The sequence below is a fragment of the Antechinus flavipes genome, chromosome 2 (assembly GCF_016432865.1).
Source record: "Antechinus flavipes isolate AdamAnt ecotype Samford, QLD, Australia chromosome 2, AdamAnt_v2, whole genome shotgun sequence".
Taxonomy (NCBI): Eukaryota; Metazoa; Chordata; class Mammalia; order Dasyuromorphia; family Dasyuridae; genus Antechinus; species Antechinus flavipes.
In genome coordinates, this window is record NC_067399.1 from 329500642 (window position 1) to 329522299 (window position 21658).

The 21658-nt window shown below is 33.4% G+C and overlaps 1 protein-coding gene across 1 annotated transcript in view; it reads right to left on the reverse strand.

The window, feature by feature from the left end:
- The window catches only part of CCDC175 (coiled-coil domain containing 175), a 137668-nt gene that overhangs the window by 11678 nt on the left and 104332 nt on the right, over window positions 1-21658 (reverse strand). Inside the window, exons 14-16 of the mRNA XM_051977762.1 lie at window positions 13683-13821; window positions 9670-9749; window positions 6456-6608 (exon numbers count right to left, since the gene is read on the reverse strand). Of these exons, the coding sequence (XP_051833722.1) occupies window positions 6456-6608; window positions 9670-9749; window positions 13683-13821 (372 nt within the window). The remainder of the gene's footprint in view (window positions 1-6455; window positions 6609-9669; window positions 9750-13682; window positions 13822-21658) is intronic.

Genomic DNA, 21658 nt, shown 5'->3' on the forward strand with positions numbered 1-21658 from the left:
ATCTTAAAGAATGAGTGGGTCAAACAACAAACCATAGAAACAATCAATTTCATCCAAGAGAATGATAATAATAAAACAACATGCCCAAACTTATGGAATGCAGCTAAAGGAATCCTAAGAGGAAGTTTTATATGTCTAGAATGCTTGCAAGAATAAAATAAAAAGAAGATCAATAAATTGGGTGTGCAACAAAAAAACTAGAAAAAGAACAAATTTTAAAAACTTAATTAAATACCAAATTAAAAATGCTAAAAATCAAAGGAGAGATGAGTAAAATTGAAAGTAAGAAAACTAATGATCTAATAAATAAAACTAAGAGTTAGTTTGTGAAAAAACTGAAAAATAGATAAACTTATGGTTAACTTGATTAAAAAAATAATAAACTAACCAAATTATCAGCATCAGAAAATGAAAAGGGTAAATCTATCACCAATGAAGAGGAAAGTAAAGCACTAATTAGGTGCTATTTTGCCCAATTGTATAGCAATAAATCTGATAAATTAAGTGAAATGGATGAATATTTACAAAAATATACATTGCTCAGATTAAGAGATGAGGAAATAAAATGCTTAAATGGTTCCATTTTAGAAAAAAAAGAAATTAAATAAACCATTAATGAACTCCCTAAGGAAAAAAAAATCTCCATTGTCAGATGGATTTACAAGTGAATTCTACCAAACATTTAAAGAAGAATTAATTCCAATACTGTATTAACTATTTGGGAAAATAGGGGAAGGAGTCCTACCAAATTCTTTTTATGACATAGATATGGTGCTGATACCTTAATTAGGAAGAGCCAAAACAGAAAAAAAATTATAGACCAATTTCCTTAATGAATATCGATGAAAAAATTTTAAATAAAATATTAGCAAAGAGATTATAGCAACTTATCACCAGCATAATACACTATGTGCAAATGGGATTTATACTAGAAATACAAGACTGAGAACTAACAAATAATATGTTAATGTCAATAGACTCAGAAAAAGCTTTTTGACAAAATATAGTATGTATCCTATTAAAAACATGAGAGAGCATAGTAATAAATGGAGTTATCATTAATATGATAAACAGCATATATCTAAAACTATCAGCAAACATTATATTTAATGGGGAGTATCTAGAATCATTCTTAATAAGATCAGAATGAAAAAGGATGCCTGTTATCAGCATTATTATTCAATATTGTACTAGAAATGTTAACTTTAGCAACAATAAAAGAAAAAGAAATTGAAGGAATGAGAGTACTCAATGAAGAGATAAAACTATCATTCTTTGAACATGATATAATGGGACATTTAGAAAATCCTAGAGAATCAATCAAAAACTACTAGAAACAATTAACAACTTTAGTAAAGATGCAGGATATAAAATAAACCTATGTAAATCATCAGCATTTCTATGTTGCCAACAAAGAACAGCACAAGAATATCCAAGTGCTCATAGGTGGGCCAAGTTAATATAATGAAAATGTTAATTCTACCTAAATTAATCTATTTATTCAGTACCATACCGATCAAACTGCCAAAAAATCATTTCATAGAGTTAGAAAAAATAATAACAAGATTTATCTGGTTGAACAAAAGTTCCAACTATTTCAAGAGCATTAATGGGAAAAAATGCAAAGGAAGGTCACCTAGCTATACCAGACCTAAAACTATATTATAAAGTGGTGGTCATCAAAGCTATTTGGTACTGGCTAAGAAATAGAGTAGTGGATCAATGGAAAAGGAGGAAGTGGAAAAAAGTTCTTCTGGAGGAAGAACTCATTATGTGACTAAAATTGCTGGGGAAACTGGAAAATAATATAGCAAAAAACAACAATTGACTAACATCTCAAAATCTATATCAAGATAAAAGTCAAAATAGGATCATAATTAGGCATAAAAGAAGATATTATAAGCAAGTTAAGAGAACAAGGGATAGTCTACCTCTCAGAGCTCTAAAGAAGGTAGGAGCTTTTGGTCATAGAAGAACTAGAGAACACTATATAAAATGCAAAATGGATCATTTTGATTACATTAAATTAAAAAGGCTTTGAGAAACAAAATCAATGCAGCCAAGATTAGAAGGAAAGCAGAACTTTGTGGGAAACTATTTATAACCAGTGTTTCTAATAAAGACTTCATTCTTTTTTCAAATTTAGCTATCAAACTTTATTTTTTAAAGCTTTTTTGTTTTCAAAACATATGCACAGATAATTTTTCAACACTGACCCTGCATAGCTTTGTGTTTCAGTTTTTCCCATTCTTCCCCCCTTGCCCTACCCTAGATGGCAAGCAATCCAATATATGTTATACATGTTAAAATATATGTTAAATCCAATATGTGTAAACATATTTATACAATTATACATATATTATACAAATATTATACAAAATATTTATAGCAATCCTTTTTGTAGCACAAAATATTAAAAACTGACAGAATGCCCATCAATTGGGAAATGGTTGAAAAGCTGTGGTATATGGATGTAATGGGATATTATTGTGTAATAAAAAATAATGAACAGGTAATTTCAGAAAAACTTGGAAAGAATTGTATGAACTAATGCAAAGGCATATGAACAGAATCAGGAAAATGTACACAGTATCAGCAGCATCATGTGATGATCAATTCTGAATGACTAGGCTCTTCTCAGCAACATGACGAACTATTAAATCTTGCAAAATTCTGACTGTTATCTTTGGTACTTGAATTCTCTTAGGGGAATGACTGCAATATTTTTTTTCTTTGATATGGAAGCTCTGGATTTGGGATATGACAATCCTGGCAGTGGGGGTTTCTTTAAGGAGAAGACCTGTGTATTATTTCTATTTGTACTTTACTCTCTGGTTCTAAGTACAAGTACAAAGGACTCATGACGAAAAGGCTATTCATTTCTAGATAAAGATAAACTCTGAATGAAGATCAAAGCATCCTTTTATTTCATGTACTTCATTATTTTTCATGTTTTTTGTTTTCTTTTTGATCTATTTCTACTTTTACAACTGTGACAAATATGGAAATATATTTGACATGATAGCACATGTACAATTTATATTAAATTATATTAAATTGCCTACCAATTTCAGAAGAGGAATGTAAGGAAGAAAAATTTGAAATTCAAAATCTTGTAAAAAGAATGCTAAAATTGTAATGGGGGAAAATAAAATACTATTAAAAATAATAGACTGTAAACAAAGTCTTTTCTGATTGTTCACTTGTATTGACTTTTTTGTCTTTCTTTTGACTCAAATGCTACTAGGCTAAAGTCTTTATTCTGATTTTTTCAGTAAGAATTTTTGAAATTTCATTTGAGTTCTAAGCCTCCTCAGTACTACTTTTAACCCTCCATCATATTGTATTCAATTTTATTGGGTTATTTGTGGTCGTAGATTTACATATATATATTTACCTTTTTAATACCACATTAGTACCAATTCCTATATATTGGCAGCTGTTAAATCTTACAAAATTCTGTTATTCTTTGGTACTTGAATTCTCTTGGGGGGATGACTGCTGTATTTTTTTTTTCTTTGATATAGAAGCTTTGCATTTTGGATATGACAATCCTGCCAGTTTTAATTTGGGTGTTTCTTTAAGGAGAGAACCTGTGTATTATTTCTATTTTCACTTTACTCTCTGGTTCTAGGAAATCTGGCAGTTTTCTTTCATTTCTTTCTATTCATATTGTCATTGATTTCTGTTTGGTTATTCTTACCCTAAACTATTGGTTCTCTTTCCAAGTCTTTTCTCCAAAGCTTTCCTGTTTCCCAATTCTTTTATCTATTACTCTCATTTCATTAATAATATTAATTTAAATTAATTTAAAACACCTATTTTTTGCTTCATTTCTTCTAGGAATGCTAATTGATCTTATGGTCAAGTTTTTTTTTTCCTTTTCTCTTTCTAGTATATCTATATATCTATAGTGTCTATTTTGTCAAGGTTCTGTATGGTATCATTGGAGGAAGATTGCATGGAAGACTTGCACATGTTTAACGTATATTGAATTACATGTCATCTAGGGGAGGAAGTGGAGGAAAGGGTGAGAAAAATTTGGAACACAAGATTTTGCAAGGGTGAATGTTGAAAATGATCTATGTATATGGTTTGAAAATAAAAAAGTTTTAATAATAATAATAATAAAAGAAAAATGTATTAAAAACTAAAGTGTAGAGAAATATTTTTCTCCTTTGTTTTCTCTCTTGCAGTATTTTTTGGCAAGGATGATTAAATATGTTTCCCCTTTTAATTATTTTCCCCCTTTCTCTTTCTTAAAGAGAAACTCAGAAGGTATTTCCCCATCCTGCTCACTCAATTTTCTCAGAACTTTGGCTTGCCTTTTTTTTTAATAGCTGATGATCTCTTAGATTCTCTTCCTTTCTTTACCTAACTAGGAACTTCTATACATCCTCACAAGAATGATCCAGTGAAAACTTAGGAATCCCATCTTTATTTCTTCATATTACTTTCTCTACAAATTGTAGCCTCCCTTTTTGCCCTCAATAGTTCATCTCTCCTCAAGGTAGGACTTTCCCCTCTCATGATTGTAAGGTCTATTAATTTACAAACTGACTTTTCTGACTGTAGTAGAAATTTACTCTTAGAAGTTTTTAATTCTAAATTACTCATGCAAAGTAGTTACCTAATTGTGTCAATTTTCATTATTATGAAAAATGATTTACATAATGTCTTTGAGTCAAACTATAACCAGCATAATAAATATGGTTAATCAATTTACCATGGTATTCAAAGGATTTATAAGAGTGTGAGTTAATTACAATCTGCCAAAATACACTATGTGTATTATATTCTTGGACAATACATAAAAGAAACTCTTATGCACAGGAGTATTTCTTTTAAAACAGATTTTTATTGATGTCTTTTGTTTTTATATCAGCTATTTTTCCTCCTATATCTTTCCTTACCCCCCAAAAAAGCCATCCTTTATAAGAATTTTTTTAAGATGAAGAAGAGAAAAAAAAATCAACAAAAAGAATCTCCTTGTAAAAAAATAAAGTCTGACATTACAAGCAATGTTCCATACTCATGGACCCCCATCTCCTCTACAAAGCAGTTGGGGTAGGTATCTTCTCACATGCATCTCTTCTTCATGGCCAATCATGCTTCTTAAAATTTTGTGACATTATTTTGATTACTTTACAGTTGTTCTGTCCTTTTCCATCATTATACTCACTGTGTATGGGTTCTCTGATTCTCTTATTTTACTCTGCATGAGCTCATTTAAGTTTTTCCAGGTTTCTCTCTATCAATCTTGTTTATCCTTTCTTACACTATAGTCATAGTCCATTGAATCTATTCTTAAAATTTCCTCAGCCATTTCCCAATTGATGGGCTGCTATGAATATTTTGGCATATGAGTCTTTTCAATCTGTCATTAAGCTTCTTGGAATATGTGCCAACAGTGGAATTTATGGGTCAATTTTATGAGATAGAGATATCGTAATCACTTTTTCCTCACAATTTCAAATTGTTTTCCTGAATTGTTGGATGAAGAGAGAAATGTTTTCCTTTTCAGTCAAGATTACAAATAATGATCCACAATATAATCAAGAGGCAGACAGATGGAGATAACTTCAAAGCAAGATTATAAAAAAGCTATTAATATTAAAAATCAGGGTATTTGCAGGAAGATTTCAGAAAGGCCTGGGGAGACTTACATGAACTGATGCAGAGTGAAATGAGCAAGACCAGGAGATCATTATATACTTCAACAACAATACTATATGATGATCAATTCTGTTGGACATGGCCATCCTCAGCAATGAGATGAACCAAATCAGCTCCAATAGAGCAGTAATGATTGAACCAGCTACACCCAGCAAAAGAACTCTGGGAGATGACTATGAACCATTACATAGAATTCCCAATCCCTATATTTTTGTCCACCTGCATTTTTGATTTCCTTCACAGGCTAATAATACACTATTTCAAACTCTGATTCTTTTTGTACGGCAAAATAACTGTTAGGACATATATGCTTATTTTGTATTTAATTTATACTTTAACATACTTAATATGTATGTCAACCTGCCAAACGGGGGAGGAAATGGGGGGAAAGAGGGGAAAAATTGGAACAGAAAGTTTGGCAATTGTCAATGCTATAAAATTACCCATGCAGATAACTTGTAAAAAAAAAGCTATAATTAAAAAAAAATCAGGGTATTTGATGGAATATCCACGTCCAAAATGATTACTCTTATTTGTAGTTGCATCATGGGCATTAGGCCCATTTTTTCATAACACTTCCAACAATGACCTTTCCCAATTTTTGTCAATTTAATAGGTTTGAGGTGAAAACTCAGGGTTATTTTGTTTTGCATTTCTCTTAACATTAATTATTTGGAGCATTTTTAATGGATATTAATACATTTGCAGATGTATTACACTAATTTCAACACAGTACCACGTCTATTCTCCCATGCTTAAGTGACTTACTTTGTACTTACCTTTTTTAGTCTGTAGTTTTCCAGAACTAAAAGTTTCAGGTGTTGTTCTACTTCATAGATATTTTTTTCTACAGTAAACACAGAGTTCAGATGACTTCTCATGAAGGCAAATTCCTTATTTCGGCCTTTCTTCAATAAATTCTTTACATGGTCCTGTTTATATATATGTCAGCAATTAATTTTTTAATACTTTGAAGATATGCCAGCATATATAAGGTTTGCTGAAGAGTATGCAGAAGCAAAGAAGATGTGATTCATCAAATGAAATGTTCATTTTTAAGGACAAAGGGGGAAAAAGGAGTATATAAAAAATCTTCAGCAGAGATTCCCTATGTTATTTGGAAGGAAAAATTATAAATGGCTCTTCTTTTGGATAGATATCAAGGTAAAAGAAGTAGAGAGTTGTCTTGGAAGTCAGACCTGCATTTGAAGCTTTCCTCTACCCACACTCATCCTCTGCAAGTTGTTCTATCTCACAATATGCAAAGGAATTCTCAAAGGCAGTCAGTTGGTAAAGCAAGTATTTGTTTGAAGATGGAGTTTCATTTTTGGAAGGTCTTCATGTTAATGAATTTTAAAGTCAAATAATACTTTTACATTCATTTTGGACATGGATATTCTATCAAATATCCTGATTTTATATTAATAGCTTTTTATAGTCTTCCTTTGAATTTAACTCCATCTGTCTGCCTCTTGATTATATTGTGGATCGTTATTTGTAATCTTGACAGAAAAGGAAAATATTTCTCTCTTCATACTATGTCTTATTTTTTTCTACATGTGACTTTTTTTTAATGGAAAGAGAGGTTCAGAATTTTCAAGACTGAGATGGGGTAAAGAGCGTGCCTGAAGTTATAGTTCCAAAAATTTAGAGATCTTTGATTCTAGTCTTCTCATTTTCCTGATGCTGAGACTGAAAGAGATTAGATTATTTGCTCAGAGTCACACAAATAAGTGATATCTGAAGCAGGATTTGCACTCAGGTCTACTCTTACTCAAAGCCCAAAGCTCAATCCACTGTGACATCAAATTGTTCAAATCCCTAGTTAGGCAGAGGAAATTTTTGTGGCTTTTAATTCAGTCCTATTGTCTCTACACTAAGCCACCCATAGGAGGCATGCTGCTGTGTGACTTCTTGAGTCAAGTGGTAAGTAATAGGCAATAAGTACCATGTATTCAGTCTCAAAATTCTTGAGTTAAATGGAATATAAATGAGTTGTGCAAGATAACTCATCCAGAATACCCGTCCTTCCCAACCTATTCCCTTGTTGAATCATGTAAGTTGTGTTTGACTCCTCAAGATTATTTGGGGTTTTCTTGGCAGAGATATAGGTGTAGTTTGCCATTTCCTTCTCCAACTCATTTTACAGATGAGGAAATTGAGGCAAACAGGGTGAAAATGACTTGCCTAGGGTCACATAGCTAGTGTTTACATTTGTACTCAGATTTTCCTGACACCTGTCCTCAGATGATCTGTCTGATGAGGTTAGTGCAGAGCAGAGAATTGTGGAAATCCCCTTTTGGTCAGAGGCACAGGTTCTTTGTGAAAGAATTCACGAATCCTGAAATATTAATGGCAAAAATGGAAGTTTATTGTTGGATAGGAAGCCAGTTTTGCTAAGAGACTGACTTCTTTAGTGGCAAGATTCTATTAGGGAAATGGAGGCTGGCACTGAGAAGAGAATGTCTTTTCAGTGGGCAGGGCCCTGGCCACTATGCCAAAAAGGCAGAGAAAGTTGCTTTGGACCTTCTGAAAAGAATGAGTTCAGAAATTGCCCTTTAAAAAGGAATCTTGAGGCTCAGGTTTTAGGTTGAAAAGAAAGCCAAAGTCCCCAGGCCCAGATGCTTATAAATATCTGGTTCAATCTTCAATTGGAATTTTTAAAAAAATCTGACATCCCCCAAAAATCAATGAGGTGCTTTTTGACCAAAATTTCTAATTGACTAACGACACTTAACTTGTCTAGGGAGATATGTTTTCTCAGGAAGGCCTGAGACTCCAAGATCAAAAGGGAACACAGTTTCAGAGTGATTACATAGTTCATTTGTGTCATGTCCACTATAGAGATCAATCTTTTTATAGTACCAACATACAAATCTTAATAGGAAGAGGAAAAATGCCTTTCTGTTTCCAAAATAATTCTCATAAACTCATCTTTAAAGTCAAGCAATTTTTACCCACTTATCCAGAGCTTTAAATCATTAAAGCTATATAACAAATACTTTTTAAAAAATAAGTATAAATGGTGATGTCTCTTGAGAAGGGGTTACATAAATTTAGATCAGAGAAGCAATGTAATCTAGGGCATTGAAAATTATCCTCAGAATCATAAAGACTTTGCTGTTTAGGCAAATCACTTAAGGTCTTCAGACTCTCAGGCAGATCTTTAAGACCATATGTTAAAAGTGCAGATGCCAATCTGCTTTTGTAAAGAAAGTTTTTTTCAACTAGAGTTTCCCATCTGAATGAAATTATATAGTAAATGAAATTATATGGTACAAAAATGATAAAAAATAAAAATTGAACAATAACAACCCAAACTAATGGAAAACTTGGTTATATGGTTTATAAGCTCATATTGGATGAGAAACAACAAAAAGCAAAAACCCTAAGGAGTAGCTAAGTGGTGCAGTGAATAGACTGTCTGGCCTAGAGTTAGGAAAACTCATTTCTGAGTTCAAATCCCGTCGTAGACATTCACTAGCTTTGTGACTCTGGACAAGCCACTTAACCCTATATACCTTAGTTTCTTCATCTGTAAAATAAGCTAGAGAAGGAAATGACAAACCACTGCAATTCCATTTGCCAAGAAAATGGGATCAGTTACACTGAAATGACAAAAAAGGTCCTGAGATGTATGCTTTTAGAGGGATAACATCAGGGGAAGTGATATCTGATAACCTGACCATAAGAGAGGAGATGGGAAGACTAAAAAGCCATTACAGACTGCTATTCAGGCCAATAATTAGTATTTATAATGTGATATTTAATTGATTAAATTGTTCTCTGTTCTGAAGGATTGTAAAGTATATAATATATTTTAGAAAGATTTCCTTTTTTTAAAGCATTGCTATTTAAAGTAACAAGACAGTTACTTGGAAAATTCTCTTTTTTCATTCCCTTATAATACTGAAAAATATGAGATGCTACAGTACTACAATTATACTACTAGGATATCTACAAAAGGAGAAAAAAAGTCAATTAAAAAATTACCCTCTCATTTTGGTATGTTATTGTTTCCTTTCTCATCATATCAATGCCACGTTCCAATGCAAGATGTTCACGAGTCTGTGCTATTAAACAAACAATCACATTCAAATTTATTCATACATTTTTTATATGTCATGCACTAGATGTATCAATTTCATTAGGAACTCTGTATACAGAGGTGGTATCTGAAATACTGAGTAGTAAATGTCTACTAGATACTGGGTTTTTTTCCCCTCAGTTATTATAATTTGCCCTGCTTTCATGTCCATTTCTTTTCTTTCTACTTCCTTGTTTATTCTATTCACATTAGCATTTGCTTTTTTTTTTAGTTCTCTTTTAATAATAATGAACATTGAACTTATATCACCTAACATGTAAATACCCTAAAGCAACTTATTTTTTTCAACCTCTGAGGAAGCATTTTCTGTGAGTTGAGCCTAGAACAAGGAGAGTGTGAAGGAATGCCTGCCATTTCCTTTGTATGCATTCAGGAAAGTAGGAAGCATTTCAGTGGGATGGAGATAAAACTGTTCCTGGGATCTCTGAAAATAGCCCAAATATTCCTTAAGAGCAAGATGCGTAATCATGAGAACAGTATTTGAAGTTTCAGACTAGTTAAAATCTTACCTCTGATATTTCAATACAAATCACTTAATCTCTCAGTCTTTTCATCTATAAAACAGGGACAATAATAATAGCTACTTCACAGCTTCCTATTGTGAGGTTCAAATGAGACAGTACATGTACAATAAAGCTTGGCAGGCCTTACAATTATATACAAATGCTATGTAGTATCTAAGGCAGGCTCTATCTTCAGATGACTAAATAAAAACTTATATAGAAGTAAAAACTAGATTAAAATCTCAAAAAAAAAAAAAAACAGTTTAGTGAAATACAAAAAATTCACAATTCTTGGCATCCAGTTTGGATTTTTGCGAATTTAAATCTGAAAATACTGAGTTAATTTCCATATGCTGAACTATATATTTTTTTGGTTTTGGTTCATTTTTTGTTCATACCTATTATTTCTACATGCATCCTTTCTCCATTAGTTGGTTCCTCTTTTGTCCCAATGAGAAATCCTAGTCACTTCTATGATATCCATACCTGGTCTTATGGTCTATCACATAGTCTTTATGTATGTATAATGTTAGAGAAAAGATTCTCCCTTCTTTACATTGAAAAAACCCAAGACTCGAGGGAAGGCATTGATAAAGCATCTACTATGTGCCAAGCTGGTGGCACAGTGTATAGATTTTTGGGTGTGGAGTCAGGAAGACCTGAATTGAAATCTAACTTCAGACATTTACTAGCTGTGTGATCCTGAGCAAATCATTCAAATCTATTTGCCTCAGTTTTCTCACCTGTAAAATAAGCAGGAGAAAGACTGGACAAATCCCTCCAATATCTTTGCCAAGAAAACCCCAAAATAGTGTCATGAAGACAAAGATAAATGTTAGACATGATTGAAAATGATAATGACAACAACATAGGCCAGGCTTTGAGTCAAGAACTATAGAACTTTTACATCATTTGATCTTCATGGCAACCCTGTGAGATAGGTACTAGTTAAAGAAACTGAAGCAGATAGAGAAGTGACTTTCCTGAAGTCACACAGTGTCTGAGGACATTAGGTATGAAATAGCCCAGGCAATAAAATTCAAGACAGCCGCAATGAAGAAGATTTAGAATTTATTTGGTACTGAACTCACAGAATTCTGATTGAATTCTGTACCTTACAGAACTAAAGACAGCCTTATAAGCATTTCTATTGGGCTTGTTACATTTTAATCTATGATTCGCATTTTACAACAGGAGGATGGGGGTTTTACAGGAGAATCACACAGGGGCAGATGTTTTAACATATCGGGTTTCGAGTACCATCCTCCCGGAACAGATACCCTTAAGGGCATTGTTGAGCAGGCCTTTTGAAATGCAAAAGAAATCCCCCAATCTAGCTGAGCAAACTTTCTTCTGCTGGCCCGAGGCAGAAAGGAGGGCCATTTGTCCATTTCAGGTATTCCTAATTTGTTCATTGTGATACCCAACTGTAATTTAAATTTCAAAATGACTTTTTAATAGGTATTTTAAAATAATCTTTTGCATTAAAAAGTGATGGTATATGAAAAGCCAAGTCAAAAAAAACTAGATATAGCCTACAAAGTCATGAGTGGAAATGAAAATGTTCTTTAATTGTGTTAATAAAGAAACATATCGTGCTATAAAAGTGATGGGGAAAGTGAAACCTGAAAAAGATGGCTTAAGAGGCTTTACTTTAAATTCTTTTTAAAAAATAAAATTAACATTGGAATTCAGAACATTAAGAATGAGAATTAGAAGAGAGTAACAAGAAATAAAAGTACATCAGCTCTTTTTGTGGTGACTAAAAATTGGAAGTTGAAGGGATACCTATCAATTGTGGAATTGATAAGGTTTAGGTTTTAGGGTTTCTCTTCTGTCAGGGAACCAAATGATAAGGTCTAGATTTAGGGGACCAAAATGAGATTAGGGTTCATGGTGATCAGGGAGTTAAATGATATGGTCTAGTGGCAGGTTTGGGGTTCAGGGAACCAAATGGAGAGGTTAGGTTCCCCTACACTCCCTTGGGAATTGGCACAAGAGTAGTGAGTTGTGGGGAACCTCCTTTTGGAGGTGCAGAGATTCTCTGTAAAAAGGAATTTACAAACCCGAAAAAGCTAGACTGACAAAAGAGATTTATTACTGGCATTAGAAGTCAGCCTTTACTATGCAAGAATAGAAAAGCTGAATTCCTCAGTGGAGGAGTTCTGGCAGAGAAATAAAGTTTAGAGAAATCCCGACAGAGAGGCAAAAAGTCTCATTAGGGAAATAAGTAAGGGAGATACAGAGAGGTAGTGCTGGAAGAGAATCTCATCCCAGTGGGCAGAGGTTTCCTTGGCATGTCAGGTCCTCTGCAAGTTGTTCCAACTTGGCTCTTTTTATCTATGAGCTGGGTTTCAGGTTGGGCTAGAATTTGAATAGAATTGAATGAATCTCTTTAATTCAATGGGGTTGGAATTCTTTAGCTTCAGGACTGAACCAACCCCACCTAGACAACAGAATGAAGCTGTTTATTTTGTTTCCCTCAAGCAGGGTCTCTCACTGAGGCAGGGTTGAAGGAGATTTTCTCCTTTAGGGAGTTTTAGAGAGTTTCAGGGTCCTTTTTTCAGAATGAGTGATGAAGTAGAGTTATATGATTGTAATGGAACACTATTCTTCCATAAGAAAAATCTGGGAAAACTTACACAATTTGATATAGAGTAAGGTAAGCAGAATCAGAAAAATGATAAACAAAAATGCTGTAAATGAACAATTGTAAATGACTAACCTATTCTCTTAGTTAATCATTTATTAGCAATAAATAATTCTAGACAAGCTTCCAGAAAAAAGAACTGATGGAGTCTGAATGTAAATTAAAGCATACTATTTTTCACTTTCTTTCCTTCTTTTTTCTTTGGTGTGTTTTCTTATACAAATGAACAATATGCATAGATTTTACATGATTTCATATGTATAACTTATCAAAGATTGCTTACCCTCTTAGGGAAAGAGAAGGGAAGGAAGAGAAGAAGGAATAGAATTTGTAACTCAAAACTTAAAAAAAAAGAGACAAATGTTAAAATGTGTGTTTTTTTAATGTAATTGGATAAAATAAAACATTATTAAAAAATAAAGATATATCTGTAGATAAATAGATAAATACTATTTATAGTAATAGAGGAATTTTATTGAATGCGTTAATGAGTTGCATCCTGAATACTTAAAGTAATACATGTCATGACTGCCCAGTTTTAGAAAATATCAGGAGGTTCATATACTTGGTTATATACCACTTGACACTAAACATCATTGTTCTTTGCTGCTATAATTCTACCCCTGTTCTTCTGCTAATTTACTTCCCTTCTGATTTATAATAAACAGAATCTGTATTTTGTCCTTGACTACAAAAGAAGCAACAGGAAACTTGATTATTGAAATATTAAATACTTAATGTGTACCTGATATATCATTTTTGAGGCTTTCAAATTCTTTGACTTGTTCTTCATATTCATTCTGAACAGCTTTCAGTTTGGGAAGGAAGTCGTCCCATTCATCTTCCTTTACTTTGGTTTGTTCAGTTTCTATAATATATTCATCCTTTAAAAATGGTTGTGAAATATGACTTTAACCAAATTACTTATCTCCCTAGTTAGGTATACATTTTCTCAATTTTAAAATAAAGTCTAGAAAAATAGATTATTTTTAAAATATAGTCTAGAAAAACCAAAAAAAAAAAAATCAATCATACATTAATTTTAAATTTGCTATTAAAATATGTTTTAAATATTCAGATTCATATGATTAATGACTTTTCAACTTTTAGAAAGAACCACCTAATAAACAAGTTGTGCTGTGCTGTGAGAAATGATTAACTGATTGATTTTTAAAACCATGGAAAAACTTGCATGAAATAATGAAAAGTGAACTGAGAAAGTAAGAGAACATTGTATACAGTAAAAGCAATGTTGTTTGAAGAATAATTGTGAACAACCAAGTTATTCTGAATGTTATGAATATTCAAATCAACTACAAAGGACCTATGAAGGAAAATGCTATTCATTTCTAAGGAAAGAACTAACAGAAGTATAGACAGTATGGTTTTTACATATATTTATAAATCTGTGTCAAATGGTGGCTTTCTTTAGTGGAGAGTAGGAAGGAAAGAAAAGAGGGAGACAGTTCAAAATTTAAAATGCAACAAAAAAGGAAATAAAATTTAAAACAATAACTATCTTTAAACATCTAAATTATCAGTGAATTTCAAAGAATGGGTAGTAAAAAGAGGATACATAGAAATTCTAATAATGTGAACTTAAATAAAAATAGGAAAGTGAAAAATTAAATAGAATTAGGAGTATGTTGATAAATGTTTAACAATTAGCTCTCCAAAAAAAGTATGCATGTCACATTTTTAAAAAGTTTTTATTGATGTCTTCTTTTTAAACATCATCAGAGTTGTTTCCAACATACCTCCCCAACTCTCTTTTAGAGAGCCATGTAATCCATATAACTAGAACTATTTTTAAATGTAAAAACAAAAAATAAAAAAGGAAAGAAAAAAGAGGAGAAAAAAACCAGCAAAACTGGTCAATATTGAAAACATGTGCAATGTGTAACAATTGTGAATCTCCCATGTGAAGGGATTGGTTGGAATTGCCTTCTCTTATTTCTTTATTTAAGTCCTTCTTGATCTTGTAATTTTGTTATATTAACTTGTGACTTTGGGGAGTATGGTTCTTTCCATTTACATTGTTGTTACTATGTATATACTTTTCTTGGCTCTGCTTACTCTACTTTCCATGCTTCTTTGTATTCATTACATCACATCTTGTTGTTTTTTTTTAATGCTAATAACTTTTTAATCTTTCAAAATACATGCAATTATAATTTTCAACATTCACCCTTGAAAAATCTTGTGTCCAAATTTTTCTCCCTCCCTCCCCCTCACTCCACTTCCCTAGAGAACAAGTAATCCAATACAGGCTAAATATGTGTAGTTCTTCTAAACATATCTCCACATTGTCATGTTGCACAAGAAAAATCAGATCACAAAGGGGAAAAATGAGAAAGAAAAAAACAAGCAAGCAAACAGCAAAAACAAAGTAAAAATACTATGTTGCAATCCACATTTAGTCCCCTTGGTCCTCTCTGTCTGGATGGCTCTTTTCATAACAAGTCTATTGGAATTGCCCTGAATCACCTCATGGTTGAAAAGAGCCAAGTTCATCACAGTTGATCATTACATAATCTTATTGCTAATGTACAGTGTTCTTTTGGCTCTATTCACTTCACTTAGCCTCAGGTTTTATAAGGCTGAATGTTGAAAACTATCTTTGCATGTATTTTGAAAATAAAAGGCTATTATTAAAAAAAAAAAAAAAAAGCCTATTGAAAGTGGCCCAAATTGCCTCATTGTTGAAAAGAGCCAAGTCCATTACAGTTGATCATCATATAATCTTGTTGTTGTTGTGTACAATGTTATCTTGGTTCTACTCTCTTCTCACTTAGCATCAGTTCATATAAGTCTCTCCAGACCTTTCTGAAATTATCTTGTGATTGTTTCTTATAGAACAATAATATTTCATTACGATCATGTACCATAACTTATTCAGCCATTCCCCAACTGATGGACATCCATTCAGTTTCCACTTCCTTGCCATTACAAAAAGTATTGCTATGAACATTTTTGTGGGTCCTTTCCCATTTTTTAATGATCTCTTTGGGATACAGATTCAGTAGAGACTGCTGGATCAAAGGATATGCACAGTTTGATTTTCCTTTGGGCATAGTTCCAAATTGCTCTCCAGAAGGATTGGATCAGTTCACACCTTCACTAACAATGTGTGAGTATCCCAGGTTTCCCTCCAATATTTATCATTATCTTTTCTTTTCATCTTAGCCAATTTCAGAAGTGTGAAGTGGTATCTCAGAGTTGTCTTAATTTGCATTCCTCTAATCAATAGTGATTGAAAGCTTTTTTCATATGACTAGAAATGGTTCTAATTTCTTCATCTGAAAATTGTCTGTTCATATCCTTTGATTATTCATCAATTGGGGCATAGTTTATATTCTTATAAATTTGAGTCAATTCTCTATGTATTTTAAAAATGAGGCCTTTACCAGAACCTTTGATATATATCACATCTTAGAATACAACAATATTTTGTTATATTCATCTATCACAACTTATTCAGCCATTCCTCAATCAATAGGCATCTACTTTGTTTCCTGTTTTTTGCTTTCACAAAAAGTGTTGCTACAAATATTTTGGTATATATGGAGACTTTCTTGTCATTGATGACTTTCTTGGAGTATAATAAGTCCTATAATAGAATCTCTAGTTCAAAAGGTATAGACACTTTAGTAATTTCACTTGCATAATTCCAAATTGCTTTTTAAAATAATTGTAGCATTTTACCACCTAACTAACAATGTATTAATGTGCTTATTATTCCATAATCCCTCCAACCTGATGGCAAATTGCCATTTTTTTTGGTCATGTTTGTCAATTTGCAGGGTGTAAAGAAGAATCTCAGAGCTGTTTTGATTTGCATTTTTCTTACTATTTAGTGATGATTCAGATCATTTTTAAAAATGTGATTGTGAATATTTTGCAATTCTTTTCAAATTGTTTTATTCATATTCTTTAATCACTTATTTAAAGGGGAATGTTTATTAGTCTTATATAATTGTTTACTTATATTAAATACCAAATCCTTATGAAAGAGATCCCCCTTTCCATTATACCTCACTTCCAAAACAATGCTAATTCCTTCAGGTAGTGTTACCTCTGGCCCATAGCAGTCCCAACCTCCTTCCCACTCTGCTTATGCAGCCAAGCTCTGATTTATGCCCTCCCTGTGGTCACCTTCCTCTTTTATTTTCCTCAAAATATCTTCCTTGGGGCCAAGACCTTCCAATCTCCCAGATGCCAATTGTCTCCCTAAATTCCACCTCCCTACTTCCTGAGGGTGGACTTCAAGTGGTCTTTGCAAATACCAAATACCGCCAGGAAACTCAGCTTATGTTCCCCATCTCCCATCACAATAAGTCTCCCTTCATCTATTTGAGGATTTATCAATGGAATCTCCTTCCCACCATCCTCTCTCCATTATAATTCATGACCCCCTGCTCCTCAGTCACTTTCCTGGTGGTCTACTCTTCCTGGGAGACTAACCTGGGATTAAAGCACACACTCTTCTGTGTACCCTTCCATTTTGTAATGTAGTCCCACAAAAGACACGATTATCTATAAATAGAGTGTAACAAGTTCTATTCATAATATCCCAGACAGCCTCACTTTTCACCTTTACCTCCACCTGGATCCACCTGACTTCTGCCTTCACTCTTGTCTTTTTGTATATACTTAGAAATAAATGACTTTTTATTGGTTTTTCTGCTGTTGCTATATTTCTGTTGCATTCATTCATTTCTCCTTCATTTCTGTTGTTGAGTTCTAAAGAAGCAAATCATCTCTTCACATCTTGTTTTCTTTCTAAGAATGTTTAGAATGCTCTTTATTATTGATCAGCCATCTTTTTCATTTACCTTTTTTCATTTATGGTTAACCTCAAATTTGTAGAGTTGGTCATCCTGGGCTGCTTTCTAACTCTATTACTTTTTGGAATATCACTCCATTTCCTCTTGTACTTTCTGGTGGGTAAAAAATAGTTCTATATTATTAGAATTTCCTTTCCTTTGTATTTGAAGGTCCTTCACTTAGTCACTAGTAAAATATGTTAAATTTATAGGCTTGTTAAATTTAACCAATATGTACTTTGGAGTTTGGAGTTAGGAGTTAGCAACCTTAAGATGTTTTCTAATGGCAACCTTTGCCTTCTTTCAATTGGTATTTCCTTTTCTGTATTCAGAAGATGTGAACAATTTTCTTATATTATTTCTTGCATTATAGTATTGAGGTTTTTTGACTTGTCATGTTCTTCTGAGTACAAAGATTACTTGTAATCCTTGGGGTGTTTCTACACATCAAGATCAGTATACTTCAGGATCAGTATGTTTTACTTGCATTGAGACCATGTTTTCTTTTAATGTTACCACTTTTTGTTTTTCTTCTTCTAGATTGTAATTCATTTCTGTGTTATTTATCAGTTGTCCTCTTTTTTGTTTCTTTGGTGAGACTTGCCATGACAAATTCAAATTTTTCTATGCTACCAATTATTTCTGATGTAAAAGTCATAAATTCTGCCCTTGTCATTTTCATTCTTTTTAAAATCAAATATTCACCTAAAATTTCACAAATTCTTCAAATGTTTCATTTTCTTTTGTTTTGCAGTATTTGTTCACAGAGACCTGAACTTATTTACTAGATCTGGAGGTTATGTTTCCTTCTACATAATGATATTTTATCTGTTGGTTTATCTCTTTATGATCAGTCTTTAAACTTTTTCTGAAATCTTTAGTAATTTCAATCTTCCCTTTTGATTCAGCCCCCAAAGCATCTCCCACATCAGGCAATTCATGGTTCAGCCTCTTACAGATAAGTGTCTTGTGCTTTTCTCAGTTCCCTGGTTTAGCAGTTCTAGAATGTTGATATGGATTCTACTGCAGTTGATTGCTGTCATTTGGACTTTGGATCTCTGAGGCTCTTGGTCAAAATGAAAGAATGAGGGAGAATGCCAGGAAGTAGAGTTAAACCCCATTTCAAGTCCAGGTACATATCTTGCTTCTTTGATTCTGTTTCTTCATGCTCTTGTGGAGATCTTTTGTTGCAGAGAATGTGGGCTGCTGAGGCCCCAGCAATCTTCTGCAGCTCAGATCTCTCTAACACTAAAAAGAGGCAGGAAGAGTGCATGTAGGATTGGATTTGGGGGTAAATTCATGGGTCGGGTAGGTTAGTGCTACTTTACTACCAGTAGTATGGTGGGCATCTAGAAAAAGTACTGATTTAGCTCAAGATAAGTGTTAAATCATGTTCTATTTCTTTCCTTTCCTTTCCTTCCTTCCTTTTTCTTCTTTCTGTTATGCCACAGTTCCCTTTAATTGTCCTGACTCTGTTTCCCTAATTGTCATGACTCGGTTTCCCTAAATTGTCCTGCCTCAGTTTCCCTGAATTGTTCTGCCTCAGTTCCCAATTGTTCTGCTCAATCCTGCAATACCACCCCTCCATCCTAATCGTGATGATCCAGATAAGGAGAAAGACCTTCTATCTTAGACATCATCAGAATGTTGGGTGCCTCTCCCCATTCTGTAATCCCAATTTATCAGAATGTCCCATGCCTCCCCCAACCCTGTCAGAACCAGATTGATAGTCCGTTCTCACTCTCACTGTTCTGACTCTCCCCTTGTTTCAGTCTACCCCTGTAGCTGAGCCACCTGCATATATATGTCATTAAGAACTCACATTGGTGGCTGGATGCATGGACATCAGCCCTGGGAGCAGCATGCCTCCAGCACAATCTCTTCCTTTCAAATAAAATATTAAAAACCTCTAATCTCTATCTTGCCTCAGTTTCTCTGACATTACATTTTGGAGGGTTCCCACTGAGAGATTACAAAATGAGAGCAGGATTAGAAATTAGAGACCTTTGGATCTTGGGCCTTGGAGTGGTTGAGGATCAGGGTTCTTGGCCTGGAGAGGCTGGCCCTCTGGATTTCTCCAGTCTTCAGGGAAGAGAGCAGTTTTTAGTTGCAGCTACACCCAATGGTGGACATTCCATTTTGGCCACAGGAGAGTAAGTCTGGATGTCTTAGGACATAATCTGATTTGTTTCTCTGTTCTGTTGGTATCTGGAGTCTCAGAATAATAAAATGCCAATGGCATTAAATTCTGAGAAGGGTATCAACAGGATGCTGGATGATGCCCTCTGGTTTGGCTGTCTTCTAAGTCACATCTGGTCTGATCTGATTCTGAGAGCCTTTTGGGGCACTATCTAGTTATATGTGTTAAATGTTTTGTTTAATGTTGCAATTGTGCAATCTATGTCTGTGTGATCTGTGTTCTGTGTTCTGTGTGACTTGTCTGTTTTGTGGGTTAAAGAGCTCTGCTAAAGGTTTAGGAACAATGATTAAGAATTGGTTATTTCAATGTTTCAAGTGTGCTTAGCATAAAAATTGTTTGTGATTTTAAAGTTTTTAACCTATTGCACTGATCTATAAGAAAAAGAAACAGAAAAGTTTGGCTATTTTAAGAATGGCAGAAAAGTTTTTCTCTCAAAAAAAAAAAAAAAAAAAGAGCAGCCTGCTTTAATTAGAGAGGAGGGAAAAGCAATGAAATTCAAGCCTGGCCTAGGCTAGGCTGGGCAGATAAGGCCTCTGGAGGACAAAGGAGTTTATGCTAATTGCTTTGAAACTTGGAAAGGTTTTGGAGAACTATTTTAAACCTAAGTGAAAAAACAAACAAACATTTTTTGGGGCAGTTTTAAAATTGTAGGAAATAATTTTACTATTGCCTATGCAGGCTAGATTTGGTTATCTTTGAGTATAAGATCTTAACAACAATGGCTTGTTAAAGAGAAGTTCTGTTAACTTGCCTGAAAGGCGTCATGTGCCTCTAATTAGGTAAAATTATCTTCTGAAACACATTGGGTAATTTGTTAACATTATAAGTTAGCTTTAAATCCAGCTCTGCTGGACATGTGGGTTTTATGGAGTCATTTAGCTATCCACTTTATTGTGAACTTAATAGTTTTAAAAGCAATTTAGGAGAGACAATAAAGAAAAATTGCATGTGGAAATGAGCATCTTTTGTCTTCAAGGGTGAAGATTAAACTCACCTCCCCACTGCTTTCTGCTACTTTAGGAAGAGAGCATGTAGTTAGAAAAGTTATTGGAAACTGGTTAAAATATGTAGCAAGAAAGAAACAGGAAAGTTTTTAATGGAAGGATTTCTATGTGAGAAAATTGAGTGGGAAACGGGAGGGAATCTTGTCCAGGGCTCCAGTTTAGCTGGACCCCCACCTTCGCTGCCTGTGGCTGCCTCCTTGGAAGTGGAGAGAGAGAGAAAGGGCAGCCACATGGAATCTCCCCCTCACTAAGTGTGTCCCAGCCACTTTCTGCAAAGGCTTAGTTAATTGACTGAATATTTGTTTCTTTTGATACATAATGTTTTCCTTGGTGAAGGAATGTGATCATAAATGTGATCTATAATTTGGTAGGGTTGTTTCTAAAAGTTTAATATTTTTGAGAGCTTCTTGGATGCTTTTCTGTGTAATTAGGATATTCTATATAAGTTTTAATTGATTGTATTGGGTCATCCTGAGGTCATTTAAAGGGTTTCTGAAAATAATAGTTTTTTCTATGTCTTTTTGAAAATGTTTCTATTACGGACCATATGCAGTTTGGGATATTTGCCTATGTATTGTGTATTTTAGAAGCAAACTGCTTTGTATGTATACTGTTCAATTATGAAACATCTACTTAGATATGAAAGATAATTGTTCTAAATTATGAACTTACTGAGACAAATTTCTTACTG